The following is an 18,369-nucleotide window of genomic DNA, read 5'->3' on the forward strand; positions in this document are numbered from 1 at the left end:
ACTCCACTGAAAAGAGATACTGGCAGCCTATGAAGGGGTTTGAGCTGCCTCAGAAGTGACTGGAACTGAAGCGCAGCTCCTCCTGGCACCCCAGTTGCCTGTGCTGGGCTGGATGTTCAAAGGCAGGGTCTCCTCTACACATCATGCAACTGATGCTACATGGAGTAAGTGGGCCGCACTAATTACACAACGAGCTCGAATAGGAAATCCCAGTCGTCCAGGAATTCTAGAAGTCATCATGGACTGGCCAGAGGGCAAAGATTTTGGGATGTCACAGAAGAGGAGGTGACGCGTGCTGAAGAGGCCCCACCATAGAATGAACTGTCAGAGAGTGAAAGCAATATGCCTTGTTTACTGATGGGTCCTGCCGTATTGTGGGAAAGCATCGGGAGATGGAAGGCAGCTGTGTGGAGTCCCCTACAACAAGTTGCAGAAACTGCTGAGGGAAGAGGGTGAATCGAGTCAATTTGCAGAGGTGAAAGCCATCCAGCTGGCCTTGACATTGCTGAACGAGAAAAATGGCCCAGTACTTTATCTCTATACTGACTCATGGATGGTGGCAAATGCCCTGTGGGGGTGGTTGCAGCAATGGAAGCAGAAGCAACTGGCAACGCAGAAGTAAACCCATCTGGGCTGCTGCATTGTGGCAAGATATCGCTGCTCGGGTGCAGAACCTGGTGGTGAAGGTACGCCACGTAGATGCTCATGTACCCAAAGAGTCGGGCCACTGAGGAACAACCAGAATAACCAGCAAGTGGATAAAGCTGCTAAGATTAAAGTGGCTCAGATTGGGACTTGGAATTGGCAACATAAGGGTGAATTATTTTTAGCCTGGTGGGCCCATGACACCTCAGGCCATCAAGGCAGAGATGCAACATATAGATGGGCTCGTGATCGAGGGGTGGACTTAACGATGGACACTATTGCCCAGGTTATTCACGAATGTGAAACATGTGCTGCAATTAAGCAAGCCAAGCGGTTAAAAGCCTCTCTGGTATGGAGGACGATGGCTGAAGTACAAATAGGGGAGGCCTGGCAGATTGACTATATCACACTCCACCAACCCGCCAGGGCAAGCGCTATGTGCTTACCATGGTGGAAGCAACCACCGGCTGGCTGGAAACATACGCTGTGTCCCACGCCACTGCCCGGAACACTATCCTGGGCCTTGAGAAACAAGTCTTGTGGCGACACGGCACCCCAGAGAGAATTGAGTCAGACAATGGGACTCATTTCCGGAACAACCTCATAGACACTTGGGCCAAGAGCATGGCATTGAGTGGGTATACCACATCCCCTACCATGCACCAGCCTCTGGGAAAATCGAACGGTACAATGGGCTGTTAAAAACTACACTGAGAGCAATGGGTGGTGGGACTTTCAAACACTGGGATACACATTTACCAAAAGCCACCTGGTTGGTCAACAGTAGGGGATCTGCCAACAGGGCTGGCCCAGCCCAATCAGAACTTTTACGTACCGTAGAGGGGGATAAAGTTCCTGTGGTGCACATAAAGAATTTGTTGGGGAAGACAGTCTGGGTTATTCCTGCTTCAGGTAAAGGCAAACCCACTCGTGGGGTTGCTTTTGCTCAGGGACCTGGATATACTTGGTGGGTAATGCGGGAAGATGGGGAAGTCCGATGTGTACCTCAAGGGGATTTGATTTTGGGGGAAAACAGCCAATGAACTCAATTGTACGCTGTTGCCTGCTCTATAACACTTTTATAGCCCACCAGCTAGATATCTTCAGGTCGCCAGCCATTGACCCTGACTTCCCTCCGATCATCACCTCAACAAAGAATGAATTTTGAGGAAACCAGACGAGCTCAGCAGTGACCAGATGAGTTTGGCGGTATCATCAGCAGGCAACAACCCAACACTACGTACCGTCCCTCCTGCCCTGAAAGACTATTACAAGAGATGGAGCCTGACATCATGGACTGGATGAGTTCAGCAATTTTACAGGGATTGGTCCATGGACTAGGGAATGATATCTTTCTCTGTGTGTGGGTGTGGGTGTATAAAAAGAACTGTCGTGGTTTGAGCCCAGCCGGTAACTCAGAACCACACAGCCGCTCGCTCACTCCCCCCCTCTCCCCTTCTTCCTCCCCCCGCTCCCGGAGGGATGGGGAGGAGAATGGGAAGAATGTAACTCCCACGGGTTGAGATAAGAGCAGTCCCGCAACTAAGGTATAACACAAAACCACTACTGCTACCACCAATGATAATAACGATTAGTGAAATAACAAGGGGAGAGGATACAATTGCTCACCACCCGCCGACCGATACCCAGCCCGACCCCAGCAGTGATCTGGGCCTTCCGGGTAACTCCCCCCGGTTTATATACTGGGCATGACGTGCTGTGGTATGGAATACCCCTTTGGCCAGTTTGGGTCAGGTGTCCTGTCTCTGCTTCCTCCCGGCTTCCCCTCCTCCCTGGCAAAGCATGAGACTGAGAAAGTCCTTGGTTGGAATAAACATTACTTAGCAAGAACTAAAAACATCGATGTTATCAGCGTTGTTCCCAGGCTGAAAGTTAAAAAACACAGCACTGCACCAGCTACTAAGCAGGAGAAAAATGACTGCTATAGCTGAACCCAGGACAACCAGGATATCTCTTTGTTTCAGAATAAAGAAATTTCTGAGAAATCCAACTCAAAGAGCTTCCTTCTTCAGTGAATATACTGTACATTGCTTCAGTTATATAGGAAGAACTGCATACTTTGCTTAGTAGCTTGTCCAGACTGAAAAATGCCACCTTCGTCCAGTGTCCTTTTTGTACATCCTGAACGATGGTAGACATTGGATTTTTGTGTCAAAATCAGGCTGGGTTTTTTATGTGTCCTTGTATGTAGCAAGTGTTAATAGAAGTATGTTAAGGAAAGTCCCTACACACATGCGTGTATGTTAAAATGGTGTTTCTAGCAACTTCACTGGTAATGTAATTTCAGAAGTTGGATCTGGGCTTAAGAACTGGCATGTTTCAGTATTCATTCAGTAAACATTATTTAGACTTATTTTAATACAACGCTTCATTTAATGTTATGGAAAAAAACTTGCCTCTTGCAGCTTCTGCATTGAAACTTGTTTTCTTTAAGAAACTGGTAAAAGCTCATCTGAGATACAGGAGAAATCCCTGGCCTTTCTGAGCTACATGCACTTAAAGGATTAGCTGGTATGAGCTGCACTTCTATTTACCTGTTATACAAATGGTGCTCTCTGTATATTACCCAGCCTTATAGCGCTGAATCCCACGTTTTTTCCAGGTGACTCATTTCTGGCTACAGATTCTGTCCCTGCTGTTTAATTACTTTCTGTTAGCTAATGCCATTTCATGTGTCTGGTTTGTAACTCTTTCTGGGCAGGGCTCTTTTCCTGATAAGCAAGCGGTGCCAGATTTATATGGATCCTAGGAATATGTGTTCACTGCTCTGCAAGATGCGAAGTATGACTATATCAAAGCACACAACTTGAAATTTCTTGGAACGTAACTGTTATATCCGATTCAGGCAATGAATATGCCTGCAGAATAGAAAGTGAACTCTAGCATCTAAGGAGCAGCCATTCAGTAATATTTTGGGGGCTTTTAAAGTCTCTCTTCTATTCCTGTTGTATGCTTGCAATATAAATCCAAAAGTCACTTACCCCTTCCCCTGAAAGCACGCTCACACACACACACGAAACGTGCAGTTTTCATTACTTAACTAAACTACTTAAGCCAGGCAGATGCTTTTTCCTCTGGTTTTGCTAATTGCACAGGAAGAATGCTCAGAAAATACTTAACACAGTAATCGAATCAGAGGAAAAATGAAAGGAGTCACCTGTTGCCATCTATGTTTTAGTTGTCAGGATGTATTTCAAGCTGAGTTTGTGGTGGTTTTTTTTTTTTGGCAACATCTGTTCCACCTCCCATCCTCACCTCACACGAATGCATTGTGAGCGTGTGTGTGGTGAGAGGATTTTGAAGGTATGTTAAGCCATTTGTTCAAACTGGCTTTGCAGCAGCATCAAATAAATTTGAAAGGCAATGCCAACTTTTAAAAGAAAAAAATGTCAAAAGCACCAGAAAGCAAAAATGCCACACTTAGATTTTTGGGGAATGTTCAATTAATACTCATTAGCAGTCTTGCTTTCAAAAAACCTCAGAAGAAAAAGGTCGTTAATATAAGAGATGTAAATTATTTTACTGAACATTGAAAAATACCCAACTTTTTATACTGTGTTAAAGCTTAGTTAATGCGGTTTTAGAGAAAAAGTATTAACTTGAAATTAGTGAATACTCACCTGTTAATGACAGATTATTATTAACAGTTGTTATCTCCTGGCCGTGTTGGGTTTTGTATTTGATGGTATTGGAAGACATGATTTCCATAAAAGAAGAGTTTACAGTATTCTTTAAGGAGACCTTAGTGTTAGAGGCTATCCAAGAGGGATCAGGCAGGTTGTGATGGAAGACCATATGGATATTTGTTGTGAGTTGGTCCTTTGTGAATTCTTTTCTGAGTGTTTTTGACAGTAGAAGGTTTGATATGTAGTACTTCAAGTATGTTAATTCATTCTGTTCTTGGGATCTTGCTTCTGAAGCTGCAGATTTCTTTTTTTCCTTTATGGCATCTGGATTTAGTTACTGGATACTGCCTCACCAGTGCAAAGTTGGAATAATGAAAATGTAGTGCTGTAGGAAAATCAAAGCGTACATGAGTTACTATTTTAATCTTGTCTGCTGAGTGTACACACAGTTTTGTAGACCAGATTACTCATAGCTTTGCTGATATCTTTGCTGGGGTTTTGTGTTTAGATTTATATCTTAAAAGCTTAATTTAAAAAAAAAAAAAAAGTACAAACTGGTCCAGCAGCGTTGTACTAGCAAGATGGAAGAATCTGGATAGAAGTTTTTTCACTCTAGCCTATAGTTGGACAACTCCTGCACAAATCTATAATTTTTTTTTTAAATTCATATTCCTCTGGTTGACCAGTATTTTATACTGTTTACATTAGAGTTATTGTTGTGCACTTGCATACATTTGTTCTTAATGCCACTTTTTCCCAGCACTTTTGAGTTTTGTGATCATCAATTATGTCTTCTTTAATAAACAAGTGACTTGAAGTTGCTAATATCAATGTTAAAATAATCTTCTTGTTTTCTGTCTTTTTCTGCAAAAATAGATAATATACCTGAGAGAATCCCCAGAAGACGTGTACAGGCTTATATTGTCTGGAAGCGTTTCGTATCTTCCTTTCAGGTAAATAACAAGTTGTTAGAACTTCCTGTAGCTTGGTACTTTGAAGAAGAATGTAGCATTTATCAGTACTACTTTCAGGGTGGTTTTTTCTGAAGTTTTAACACATGACACATTCACTGCCTGAGCTTTAAGTGCAGGCTTCTGAGCGGGGGTGTTAGTAGCTGGTGCTGAAGTGTACTGACGGAAGGTGAAGGAGCCATGCTGCTTTATATGCACTCTTGTTGAGATTTTTGATCTACGTTGCTTCTCACTTGGCAGTCTGGTTTTGTGCCAGTAGTTGATAGTTAAACATATCAAAATATCTGTAATTCATCAGAAGTGGCTTGTAATACTCTTAGCACTCCATTTTTCCTACTTGTGGAATGCATGCAGCAACCCACAAATAGTGTTATGTGCATAAAGAATGCTCATTACCCTCATATGATTTAGTAGCTTTATAGTATTTCTTTTTACCAATGAGGAAATCTGTAAAACCATTGGTTCGTGGTTGCTTAACCTTGAGGGAATATAATCCTAGCTGTTTCAGACCACAGACTTCTCCCTGTGGTACATGCTGTGCTGCTCAGTGTAGCAAATAAAGTCCATAAGTTGTGCAGAGGAACAGCTTCTTAATTTCTTCCAAACAAGAGTTTCTGAATGTCAGACTAATTTTCCATTGACTGACACAATATGCAGAAAAGAATGGCCAAAAAACTTTAGGAGGCAATTTTACTGTCTATATTGTTATGGGTTGATTAATTCAGACCTTGCTTGTTTGTTTTCTAGTTCTCTTGCCAAGAGATGGGCTTTTGATGGTTTGAATTTCTATTACTTCCCCCTGCCACCACCACAGTATAATGGTGTAGTAGCATCTCTCTTTATTTGCATAATTCCATCATCCCATTTCTCACTTTTAAATTCCATTTTTATATTCCCAGAAGAACAAAAGTGGTGCTTAGGAATACAGTAAGTTTTGTTTCTAAATATCATAAAGGCATATGTGGGTGCTGGAGATAGCTTTTCACTCAGGTCATATACCCTACCCAAATTACTAGACTGTCACTTCAACAGCACTACTGAAAGAAATGCAGAGATGTGTTATCTATTAAGACTGAAAGCTGACTTCTGAAGACATGTCCAGCCTCTGGGATAAAGAATACAGTCTGCTGAAGCATCTGCAAACTGTACCATTTTCTTGAGTTTACCAGTGCAGCTAAACCTGGTGTAAACAGAGGAATTCAGATTATGTTAATGATGTCGGGTCTGGGCTCTGTTCCTTTAAGATCTCCTGCATCTCTGCAAAAACCAGTACCTTCCCATAGAACAATAAAAAGTCAGGTAGTTGCCACTTAGGGTCATTATCAACAGGAAATCTCATGTTAGTAGGATGCGAAGAATTTTTTTCACTTACAGAATCACAGTGAGGTTGGAAGGAACCTCTGGAGGTCATCTGGTCCAACATCCCTGCCCAAGCAGGGCCACCTAGACCCAGTTGTCTAGGGCCACATCCAGATGATTCTTGAATGTCGCCAAGGATGGAGACTCCACAGACTCTAGGGGCAACCCATTCCAGTGCTCAGTCACACTTGAGTGAAAAAAGGAATCCTGATATTCAGGGGGAACCTTATGCATTTCAGTTTGTGCCCATTGTCTCTGGTCCACTGAAAACAGCTTGGCTCTGTCTTCTTCGCACCTGCCCTTCAGGTGTTTATATTCACTGATAAGGTCGCCCCTAAGCCTTCTCTTCTCCAGGCTGAATAGTCCCAGCAATCTAAGCCTTTCCTTCTATATGACATAGCTCAGCCCTTTCATCATTTTGTGGCCCTTTGCTGGACTTTCTCCAGTATGTCCATAGCTCTCTTGCACTGAAGAGCCCAGAACTGGGCACAGTACTCCAAGTGTGACCTCAGTAGTGCTGAAGAGAGGGGAGGGATCACTGGCCTTGACCTGCTGGCAATACTTTGTCTAATGCAGTCCAGAATACTGTTAGCCTGCTTTGTCGTAGGGCACAATGCTGACTTATGTTGAACTTGGTGTTCCCCATAACTCCCAGGCCCCTTCTGCAAAGCTGTTTTTAGCTAGGCAGTCCCCAGCCTGTACTGGTGCCTGGGGTTGTTCCTTCCCAGGTGCAGGACTTTATGCTTTCTCCTTGTTGAACTTCATGAGGCTTCTGTCAGCTCATTTCTCCAACCTGTCAAGGTTCCTCTGGATGGCAGCACAACCCTTCAGCATATCAGCCACTCCTCCCAGTTCGGCGTCATCAGCGAACTTGCTGAGGGAACTCTCTGCCCCTTCGTCCAGATCATTAATAAAGATGTTGAACAGGATCAAACATGGTATTGACCCCTGCAGTACACTGCTAGTTCCTAGCTTCCAATTAGACTGTGTGTCACTGACCACCACACTTTGGGCACAGTTTTCAATCTACCTGTCTGCTGAACCAGGTCATATATCACTAGCATGTCTATGGAGATCTCATGTAGACAATGTCAAAGGCCTCACTGAAGTTCACGTAGACAATATTCACTGCTTCTTCCTTCATCTACCAGGCCGGTTATTTCATTGTAGAAGTTTATCAAACAGGGCAAGCATGACTTTGCCTTGGTGAATCTGTGCTGACTACTCCTTGTGATTTTCTTGTCCTATATGTATCTGGAAATGGTTTCTAGGGTTAGCTGCTCAATCACCTCTCTGGGGATTGAGATGATGCTGACTGACCAAGCAAAGAAGGCATTCAGTACCTCAGCCTTTTCCATGTCCTGTGTAACCGGGTCCCCTGTCTCATTGAGCAAAAGGCCCACATCTTCCGTAGTCTTCCTTTTGTCGCCTGTGTATGTATAGAAGCTCTTCATATTTTCTTTGACATCCCTGGGTAGATTAAATTCCATTTAGGCATTAACCTCATCCCTGGATGTCAGACAGTGTCTCTGTATTCCTCTCAGGTTACCTGTCCTCGCTTCCACCCTCAGTGCGTTTTCTTTTTGTGTTTGAGTTTGCCTGGGAGGTCCTTGTTCATCCATGCAGATCTCCTGACATTTTTGCTGGCTTTATATTCATTGGAATGAGTGCTCTTAAGCTTGAGGGTGATCGCTGAATATTAACCTGCTTTCTTGCGCCCCTCTTATCTCCAGGGTTTTATCCCATGAGACTCTTCGAATCAGATCCCCAGAGGTCAAAATCTGCTCTCCTAAAGTCCAGGGTTGTCAGCTTGCTTTTTACCCTCCTCCCTGCCTTGTGGATCCCGAACATCATCTCATAGCAAGGCTGCCTTTGACTTCCACATCCCTCTGAGCACCACCTTGTTGGTGAGCGTGAGGTCCAGCAGAGCACCATTCTTCACTGGGTTCCGTATCACTTGGAGGAGGAAGTTGTCACCAGTTCATTGCAGGAGCCTCCTGGATTGCTTATGCCTTGCTGTGTTGTCCCCCCAGCCTAGAGTTGCTGAAGTTCCCCAGGAGGGCTGGGGCCTGTGAATGTGAGGCTGCTCCTATCTGTTTGTAGAGGGCCTCATCCACTTGTTCTTCCTGGTCCTTTGGCCTGACAACGTTTACTTGTCCTCTCTTTTAACTGAATGGGTTCTGTTATTTCCTTCTCTTGATGATTTCCCTGCCACCATATCTCACACTGATTCTAAAGGGAGGAAAATGAACAAACTCTAGAGGCAGCCATACAGGTTCTTCAGAAGTTTTTCCTCCTCTCAGTTGAAATTTGAACACGATATATTGGAAATATTAATGATTCTCTGCTGATGAGGGTTGCATGGTCTCCAAAGAAGATGTTCTGCCAAGAACATAATATTCTTTGATGTAGATTCAGTTTAAATTTATTTTGACTTGACTGTAGCATTCCTGTGGAATGCTAACTCTTCAATGCTTATGGAATCTAATAGCGGTCACATATTAAGAACATGCCATTCTTGGATCAACAGAATTTAAAAAATTGTAGGTGAAAGAAGGGACTTTAATGAAAACAGGCATCTCTTCATGTTTAAGCATTAACTATTTTATACATGTTAAGGAAAGTCATTTAATATATCTTACTAAATAGATATTTAATATATTCTTACTAAAACTGTCAAGATACATGCTTGTATGTTGACAGTCTTAGTAAAAAGGTGCTTGCTGTTATCATATACATAGAATGCCATGTATGCAGCATCTTCTTTCCTTTTAAATGGAGTTCAAAGAAAAAATTTGCAGTGTATTAAGATTTTACTTTTTTGGAAGTGTACTTCGTAAGAAAATGTTCTAAGAGTGTATGTTAGCATATGATGCCAATTTAGGCACTAGCTTTTGTATTGTCTGTTCTTTGTTGACATGAACACTGAAACATGCTGGTTTCAATGTTCATGTCAGAAATTGAACATGTCAGCTTTACCAAAACTATAACTGGAGTAATCTTACTCTTGGATGATCTGTTAACATAACTTCCTTTATGTTTTATTGTTATTTTAAGATGCAAGGTGAGGGAAATGAAGTAATCATTTGACATAATTATTTCACTATAATTGTAATTATTTTGAAGCAATTTGTAAAAGGTATTTTAGAGAAGTATCTTCAATTGCTTTCACTTTGATTAAAATATAGTAATTTTACTGTTTTGGTCATCGTATCTTATAGGGATGCTTCATTTGGTACTTGCAGTTTTCATCTGACACTGCTAGACTGTTTTCATGCAATAAACAAGGTCAGTAAACCAGTGTTTTTTGTATTGCAAAAGGTCAGCTAAATATTGCCCAGTAGAGAAAGAAGGCTTAGGAAGCTAGCATCCAATTAGAGCTGTGCAGTAGCAGATTTCCTGATTGTTGCCTAGTTTATTATGCATTGTTACAAAACTTCTAGCTACAGCATCCACAGAAATTGACTAATACCTTATATAATCAACTAGTGATGATTTTAAAGACGGAATCTTGAGTTTATTTGTGTGATCTTTCAGGACAGTAAATCACGCCTCTAATCCCTAAGAGTCTTGTGATCAGTTTATTTTTATCCGCCCCCTCCCGCTCCCCCCCACCCCCCGCAGTGTTATATTTTAGGGTGAATATAGCCTTTGAAAGTGGTTTTTAATTGGTTAGTGATACGTGTTAATGATTTCAAGTTTTGCTTTAGTAATACAAATAGAACAAATGTTAGGTGTCAGGTGCTTATTTTACCAGCAGTACAGTGGTAAAGTAATATATTGAAGGCCAGGGGAATTTAAATGCATTCTTTTTAGTCTGTATAAGTAGTGAAATGGGGAGTTCTGCAGCTCTCCACCCTACTACTGTTTTTTGTATTATGGGTATCTCTGCCAAATACGGGTTGAGATTAAGCCAGCTTCTTGCAGGTTTGTGATTTTCATCTTTTTTGCATGTTTTGACATTGGCTGCTTATATGCCAAGAGTGGTGAATTGCTATTCTTCTTAGTACCAATGAACAGCCAGGAAAAATACAGAAGATTATGTAGTGAAAGAGGAGATTAGAATGTAGTATTTTAAATACCTGGAGATACAGGATTATATGTGTTTGTGCTTCCTGACTTAACAAGTGGGTAAACTGCCAGTTACCTGAATGTTTACATTTTTTATACAGTATTAAATGTAATGGTGTGGATGATTACAGGACATCAGGGACCACTCCAGTGTCTCCTTACTTACAGACTGTGTGTCTGCAAATAATTTAAAATTGGTGAAGATACTAGCATTGTAATGAGAGTGAATAGCATTCATGCACAAAAATGTTTGTAATCCTTGAATGCAGATTTTAGAATCTACTCATAATTTCAATAGATAATTTTTGCCAGTTATTTTCATCTTTTTTATTTGTACACCTAGCAGTAATAAAAAGACACTGCTTCTTTAGTCTGGGATTTTGTAGTGGTTTGTAAAACCAGAAAAGAGTGGATTTGCTTGTCGAACAATACTTACATAAAAATTTTCACATCTGTTTTGAAGCAAGACTGAGTTGATCTCTGTTTTTTCAAACATACAAAGAAATCTCTCTGAGAGAGTAGAACAGTTATTAAGGGGCTTTTCAGTAACCTGAACGAGTGATAAACTGTCCTAATGGAAAAGGTTTTGTCCTTTTTAAAAGCTGTATTCTGAATTTTAGGCTTTGCAGTACGGTTTCCTGGATTTCAATACGTTTGATGTAAATGAATATGAGCATTATGAAGTAAGTGTTCAACATCAACCTTCTGATTTGTTTGCTGTTACTAATGCTAAGATGATTGTTCCTAATATGAGCTTTTTTTTTTTTTTTTTAGTATTACGTTCCTTTTCTGTTTTGTCTCTTTAAACTTTGTTAAATAAAGGTGTGTTGTCAGAGAACGTTAAAATTCAGATCTAAGCATAGTTGGCCTCAAACATGGTGGGAAAACAGAAACCAAAATGGAAATAAATATTTTTTTTCACAATTATTAAAGCCCTGGGTGATGTTCGGGGAGTGGGAATTTGGCCACCTTTTAGAGATCATCCGTATTCTTGAGCAGTCTTGACGAGACACTCGAGGGCATAGTAGTCCAAGCCTAACTGAATTCTGGAGAACAATTCAAGTATGTATCTGTGAACACATGGCAAGGGTGTAATAACAACACTCTTTGAGGTAAAGAAGGAAACAGGGCTGGGAAATTTCGAGATTATTAAATTCGCTTTGGGGCATGGGAAATGAATGTGACAACGAAGGGCCTCAGTTCTTGACTGAATATGTGCATTCTCAGAACTGCAAAGCTGCCAGTTACCTGAAAAGAGAAAATTAATTATTCTTAGAAGCTAAAAAAAAAAATCATTATTTAAATTATGAACAAAGATAAGTCCAAGGTCATACTTCAGAAACCTGTAAAAATTAAAAATTGGCAGTTGCCCTTCATCAGAAAGCCATCAGTTGTGGTGTTCTAAAACTCTAATTTAGAAAGAGGAGAACACAGGCAAGAAAAGTGAGGTTAAGAGCATCTGGCATCCTCCCAGTGGAAAAGAAAGCAGGCAACGAACATAACTTCCATTGGCAAAAATTGTACGTCAGTTCTATCTAGCATGTATTTGAAACAATAAGGAAAAGCCTGAAAATACAGGGATAATGATAAACCAAGCATTTTCTCTTGACAGAGAGCAGAAAATGGAGATTTTAACTGGATAATACCAAACAAATTCATTGCCTTCAGTGGACCTCATTCAAGAAGTAAAATTGAAAATGGTATGCTTAAAAAAGGAGGTGGGGGACAGAAGCCCACTGCTTTCTTAGTTGATTGTTGTCAGTAAGACCAAGCTTTTAAAATTGTTCCTCAAACGGTGTGTTTTTTTTCCTTGGCTCTTTTTCTTTTATAAGAACCCTGGCAGTAAAATTTTAATGCTTGGTTTAATTGTATCTGACTTAGGTCATTATGTTAAAATTCCATTTTCAAATAGTCTATTTCTTTATACTGAATATGAATTCTATTTTGAAAGTGTTCTCGTCTCTTGTTGTTGAGTCTTGGATTATTTCTGCAGTTTGAGCCTTACTCTCTTCTTTTTTTTCTTTTGTTTTTCTTTCTCCTTTTTTCAAATAGGCTATCCCCACCATGCTCCAGAGGCTTATTTCCCATACTTCAGGAAACATAAGGTCACCACTATAGTACGCCTCAACAAAAAACTGTATGATGCCAAACGATTTACAGATGCTGGATTTGAGCATTTTGACCTCTTCTTTGCTGATGGAAGCACACCTAGTGATACTATAGTTAAAACATTTCTAAATATTTGTGAAAATGCTGAAGGTGTTATAGCCGTTCATTGCAAAGGTATAGTGTAAAAACTGTTTATATTACAAGCAATGCTTCTAGTTACAGTTCTTGAGGTATCTTGCACTGTAATTCCTTTAATGTAGTTATTAACAGCTCTGCCAAACTGCAACTTTTCCATACAAATTCTTTCTGTTCTTATATTCAGCACTTCATCTTCTAATGTCTTTAAGTCCCTGAAAAATTTTCCCAGATGTTTCCAGGAAGGAGGCTGGGGAAAGTGAGCTTGCCAGTATCAACAGCTCTTTCTACTAGAAACTGTTTGCACTGTCAAAGGTTGCCTTTGAGCCGGAATTTGAAGTTCTGGCAAGATTTATAAGTCTCTCTGAAAATATTCATTTAAATATACAAGTCATAAACTTTTGAAAATACCAGTGCAGTTTTTTGAGGAGATTCCTCATCAAATGTGAGTGTTCTTTCAGACCACAGAAATCTTTATCCTTCTGAAACCCTTTATACTAGCTACATTGGGCATGCTCTGAGTACCTGTTCTTCCAGAGTTAGACTGCCAAGGAAAAGATAATCAGAGCATGCCCAGTGCAACTAGAACAAAGATACAGTTTTCTGTGGTTTTAGAAGAACTATGTTTCCTTTCCCACACCATCTTTAATAGTCCATCAGACATTCTTTCTCCACAAACTTTGCCTCACCAGCATACCCACCAGTACCCATGATTGAAGTAGAAAGGCCTTTTCTTAACCTATTTGCCTGGGACCTGCAAAGACTACATTCTTGTTCTGGATCTGCCATCCATTTGCTGCATGTTTAACATGATTATACAGTGAAGTGAAAGAATTGGTAAAAACAGCATCCTGACTGCTGGGAAACAATTGCACATTCTTACTCTCCACTAAGGTGATAAATTTGGGCATACTGCTTAGTTCACTGCACCTGAATATTGAGTATCAGTGATACAAGTGCTTTGTTTTCATTCAAATTAAGATATTCCTTGATATTTATAATACAAATGATGTCTGAACTACCTTATGTCCCTCAACCTGCTCTTAACTCTTGAGGAAGACTAGAATACTGTAGCCAGTTGTTAAAGCTGGGCAAGGAATGGAAAGTGCTGTGTGGTTGTCTTGGCTGTTGGGCTATACTTTTACACTGGGCTATAAGATTTTATGCTGGTGTTGAGCAGTTTATTGTCAAATGAGAGAAGGTGATGTGTGGCGTGACATTTACAGCAAGTGGTCAAGGAGAAGAGATGCTTAGATGGAGCTGTCCTTCTTTCCCTCTCATGTTTCCCAAGGTAGAACTGTTTCGAGGGCCATTGCAAAGAAGTTCCTCATTCTGGAGTACTTTTTGCCTGTGTCTGCTAGTATCCAGTCCTGCTTATTGCAAAATTGGTGTTTTTTCGGGAACTAAAGTAAGAGATTAGTTAGAAAGGGGTGGGAAGAGCAGCTGGTTGCAGTTTCAATTTTCAAGAAGGTGCTTTGAGAATTTTTGAAAAAAAGCCAGCTGTTTTATCCTATGCATAAAAGCATTCTCATACCTATATAAATATCAATAGATAAATATATAACTAAAGACAGGCCTACAGATACTTGTAAACTCACAGCCTTTGGAAGGTTACCTCACTCAAAAAACATCTGAACAATGTGTTAGTAACCTTGTATATGGGAAAAAAATCAAAAGGTAAGTTGCACTTTTGATCAGTAACAGTTTAATATAACTGTTTAATAAACCAGGCAAGTAACTGCTTGTCCAAGTAACAATGTGTATAGCAGCAGCAGATTCCAGATGAAGATGAGTTATGAAAGAAGCCATTCTTTTGTCTTACACAGCTGGTCTTGGGCGAACTGGTACACTTATTGCCTGTTATATTATGAAGCATTATCGGATGACAGCTGCTGAAACTATTGCCTGGATTAGAATAAATAGACCTGGTTCAGTGATTGGACCACAACAACACTTCCTGATGGAGTAAGTAGATTAACTATAAATGATTCAGAAAATAAATGTGGATGTCTTTTTCTTCTTACTTTATTGAACACTTAATGATCTTTGATGTTAATTTCTTGTATTTTGGGCTTTTTTTTTCCATGTTATGATAGCAAACAGGCAGAACTTTGGACAGAAGGAGATATTTTCCATGCAAAGTTGAAAGGAAACCGTAAGATTGCTGTAACAAGAATTCTGTCAGGAGTAGATGATATTTCAATTAATGACATGAGAAACAGGCGAACTATCCGAAAGGACATTGAACTGGTAACCACTGAATACTGTGCTCTTGTGAAAGTTGTAACTGCTGTTCAGAATCTCTCAGGTTCTGAACAAACCTTTGGGTACGCTAAAACTAGGTTAATTAGATGCTTTTTCTGTTTGCCCTTTTTGTATCATCGGCACTACACAGGTGAAGTAGGAGCATCCTTATTATACTTCAGTAATTAGGTAAATATCAGAACAAAAAAAGTACTCACAATTTGCAACCAAACAACTGCAATTTTTTTTTTTTATTGTCTCATTGGATGTGTTTAAAGGAAACAAATGAAAGGTTTTCTGCTATTTTAAGTTTCTAAGTAATTTCAACTTCTATAATATCTTTTGATGCTGCCTTTTTCAAAAAAATGGTATTGGTCTTTTAAAAAGGCATTGAAGGAGGGAAATGCTGTACTTAAGATTGTACGGCACCTAAGCAATGATTTGATAATACATTGCCGGTGTTTTAAAGGTACACAACATTCTGGTGCATGTAATTCATGATACCAGTTAGTGGTTTACAGCTTTAAAAGCAGCAAACAGGAAACAGAAAGAACAGAAGTGTATTTATGCCAGTCAATTTCCTTTGATTTTATGCTGGCAAACTTTCCTGTTGGGATAATTCTAACTTTAAGATTCAAGATAAGGTTAATTCTTAAATGTCTAAGTGTCTATATTTTAATCATGTTTTATCCCTTCCCCCCCCACTGATCTAGTACAGCGATGAAGATGAAACAAACTGTGTAACACAAGGTGATAAGCTGCGTGCTCTGAAAAGCAGAAGGCAGTCAAAAGCTCCAACTGCATCTCCGCTAACGTGAGTCAGTTTCTGAATGTATAAATGCCAGAAATACTTTTATACTTTTCTTTATGAATACTTCCCTTTGCCCCCAGAAGTTTGCTGCCAAGGCTGTTTTTACAAATCTAAAACAAGCACGGATTCACCATTTCTGGGAAGGCTTGGTGAGCAATAAGGATGCAGGAGAACTTGGTTAAAGAACTGTGTTACTCAATTTCTAGTTTTCTGTGGTGTTTTTTATTCTAGCAGTCTGTGCTTTGCAAGCTTCCACAGTATTTCTGAATGCTTTACTCTTAGTTTAACCACAAACATTCTCTTGTCTTTCCTTTGGTAGTATAAAAACGGAAGATTGTGACACTGTGGTGGTTTGATTGGCTGAAGTAAGGTGCACACTGTTTTTTGAAGTAAAATCAGCTACATAAGAAGAATTGGAAGACTAATCTTCATCTTCCTTTCATTTCCTCTTCCTTGGAGAGCAACTTTCCCTGAATCCTGTGGGCTTTGGGATTAAGGCTGCTGTATCTGGAATGAAGAGAGTAGCACTATTTCAGTAAACACATTCAAAAGGGGTGCATTTTTGTCAGGGAACCAGGGATACTAGTCTCTCTATTTTAGACGAGTACTGAAACACCAGCTGTAAAAGAAAGGTTGTAGCCACCTTTGCATCTGCTTGTAGCATTTGTAGCTTTTAGCAACTGTAGGTAGAAAAACTGTCTACCTACCCTTTCACTACAGGAGAGTGCAAGACTTGGAAGACTATTTAGATCTCATTTGCATGTTAGGAATGGAACAGTGACCCCTGGCTGTCAGACTTTTGCAAACAACCAGAGTTACAGACCAAAGGCAACTTGGCTTTTGTTGTGCTGTCTTTCTATAGGGGATGCTGCTGCTAGCTGCTGGCCTTTTTTTGGTTTTGTTTTGTCTTCTTTTTTATAAAGACCAGACGGTGTCATCAGACTTTTAGAAAAAACGTGAGAGGTATGTAGTAAGAATGTGCCAAAGGCAAAGGAATGTGTCTTTGGAAGCTCTCACACATTGCTGTGTATGACTTCTGTTTTTGTTTTAGAAGAGTCTCTTTTGTTCATGCTCATCATTTACACAAGCAATCATATAAGAACCAATAGATTCAGAACAAAGCTTGACATTAAAAAAACGCCAAAACACATCACCTCAGCTACCTTAGCTAGCTCAGTGAAAAACAGCTACCTTGCACATTAGTTTCTAAGGCACTTAGTGTTTTAGTTTCCACTTCATAATATTTTTTCTTAAAAGCCACTTTTAAGTCATGCAATAAAGATTGTGAAAGATCTCATTTGTCTATGTTCTACAGAATGAACATAGACTGTATGGTAATCTATTCAGAGCCATTGTCCTAATATGCAGAAAGCCTGTCAACTGTTAAAAAATTATTCCATTCATGAAGCATTCTGCAACATGACAGCTCTAATAAAACTAGTTAGCTTTTACTTCTGTACAATTAAAATAATTGATCTAGAGCTTACAGTTGTTTTTTCTAGTGTGCATTGTGGCATGGGGAGTTAGAATTTGCTGCCTCCTGTTCCCCCATGTTATTCGTGTGATGTGCAGCTTACACTGAAATAATGTGGTGAAAAATGAACGTATAACTTCTTAGATTCATTGTGTTACAATTATTAAACCAAAATATCCCTACGAATATTTTGCTGCCCTACATGAGTCTTCCCAACTAGAAGAGGTGTCAGTCGTCTTCTGTTTTAGTTGACTGTTAAAAATAATTAATTTGCAGTGAAATTGATTAATTTTGTCTAAGCAAATGAAAAGGAGCTTCTAAATCCTCTATGTAGTTTTATTTCATGGAAGAGGGAAAAAAAAAGAAAGAAAAGAGCACCAGAAGCTGGGACAATTAGAGCCTTTGAGAGCTAGAGGTGTTACTTACATACAAGTCACAAGGGATCTGTGTATAATGCTTGTTAATGTTTATTGAACTTGGTTGTATAAACTGTGTGCCTTGACGAATGGATACTTTCTAATTAGCAGTATTCTGCACCTTCTGCACCTTTGGCAAAGGATTCTGAATTAGTTTTCGCTACTTTGAACACAGGAAGGTAATATAGCCTGTCATCTGGGAGTTCACATAAGTTGTTTGTTCCTGCAAACTAATCTGGCTCTGATCTAATGTTTTAGTATTACAACATAAGATGGTGAAGTAGGATGTATGAATATAGGCTGATCAAACTGCAAAAGAGGTGGCAGCAAGAGGTCAGAGATGTACTGCTCCAGCATGCACTTACTTTCAAAAGAGCAATGCAGATTTTCTTTGGAATAGGTTACTTCAGTGAGGATTTCAGAAAATTTGCTTTGATTCCAGCAACACGTGGATACTAATTAGGCAATTTATGATCGCATGGATTGT

At 39.9% G+C, this 18,369-nt stretch overlaps 1 protein-coding gene across 1 annotated transcript in view; it reads left to right on the forward strand.

Moving 5' to 3' along the window:
• CDC14B (cell division cycle 14B) overlaps nucleotides 1-18,369 on the forward strand; it is a 42,433-nt gene that overhangs the window by 9,913 nt on the left and 14,151 nt on the right. The window contains exons 4-11 of the mRNA XM_030470555.1: nucleotides 5,169-5,245; nucleotides 9,844-9,910; nucleotides 11,314-11,376; nucleotides 12,306-12,393; nucleotides 12,746-12,976; nucleotides 14,764-14,902; nucleotides 15,034-15,187; nucleotides 15,895-15,995. Of these exons, the coding sequence (XP_030326415.1) occupies nucleotides 5,169-5,245; nucleotides 9,844-9,910; nucleotides 11,314-11,376; nucleotides 12,306-12,393; nucleotides 12,746-12,976; nucleotides 14,764-14,902; nucleotides 15,034-15,187; nucleotides 15,895-15,995 (920 nt within the window). The remainder of the gene's footprint in view (nucleotides 1-5,168; nucleotides 5,246-9,843; nucleotides 9,911-11,313; nucleotides 11,377-12,305; nucleotides 12,394-12,745; nucleotides 12,977-14,763; nucleotides 14,903-15,033; nucleotides 15,188-15,894; nucleotides 15,996-18,369) is intronic.

Source organism: Strigops habroptila, chromosome Z, assembly GCF_004027225.2.
Source record: "Strigops habroptila isolate Jane chromosome Z, bStrHab1.2.pri, whole genome shotgun sequence".
NCBI lineage: Eukaryota > Metazoa > Chordata > Aves > Psittaciformes > Psittacidae > Strigops > Strigops habroptila.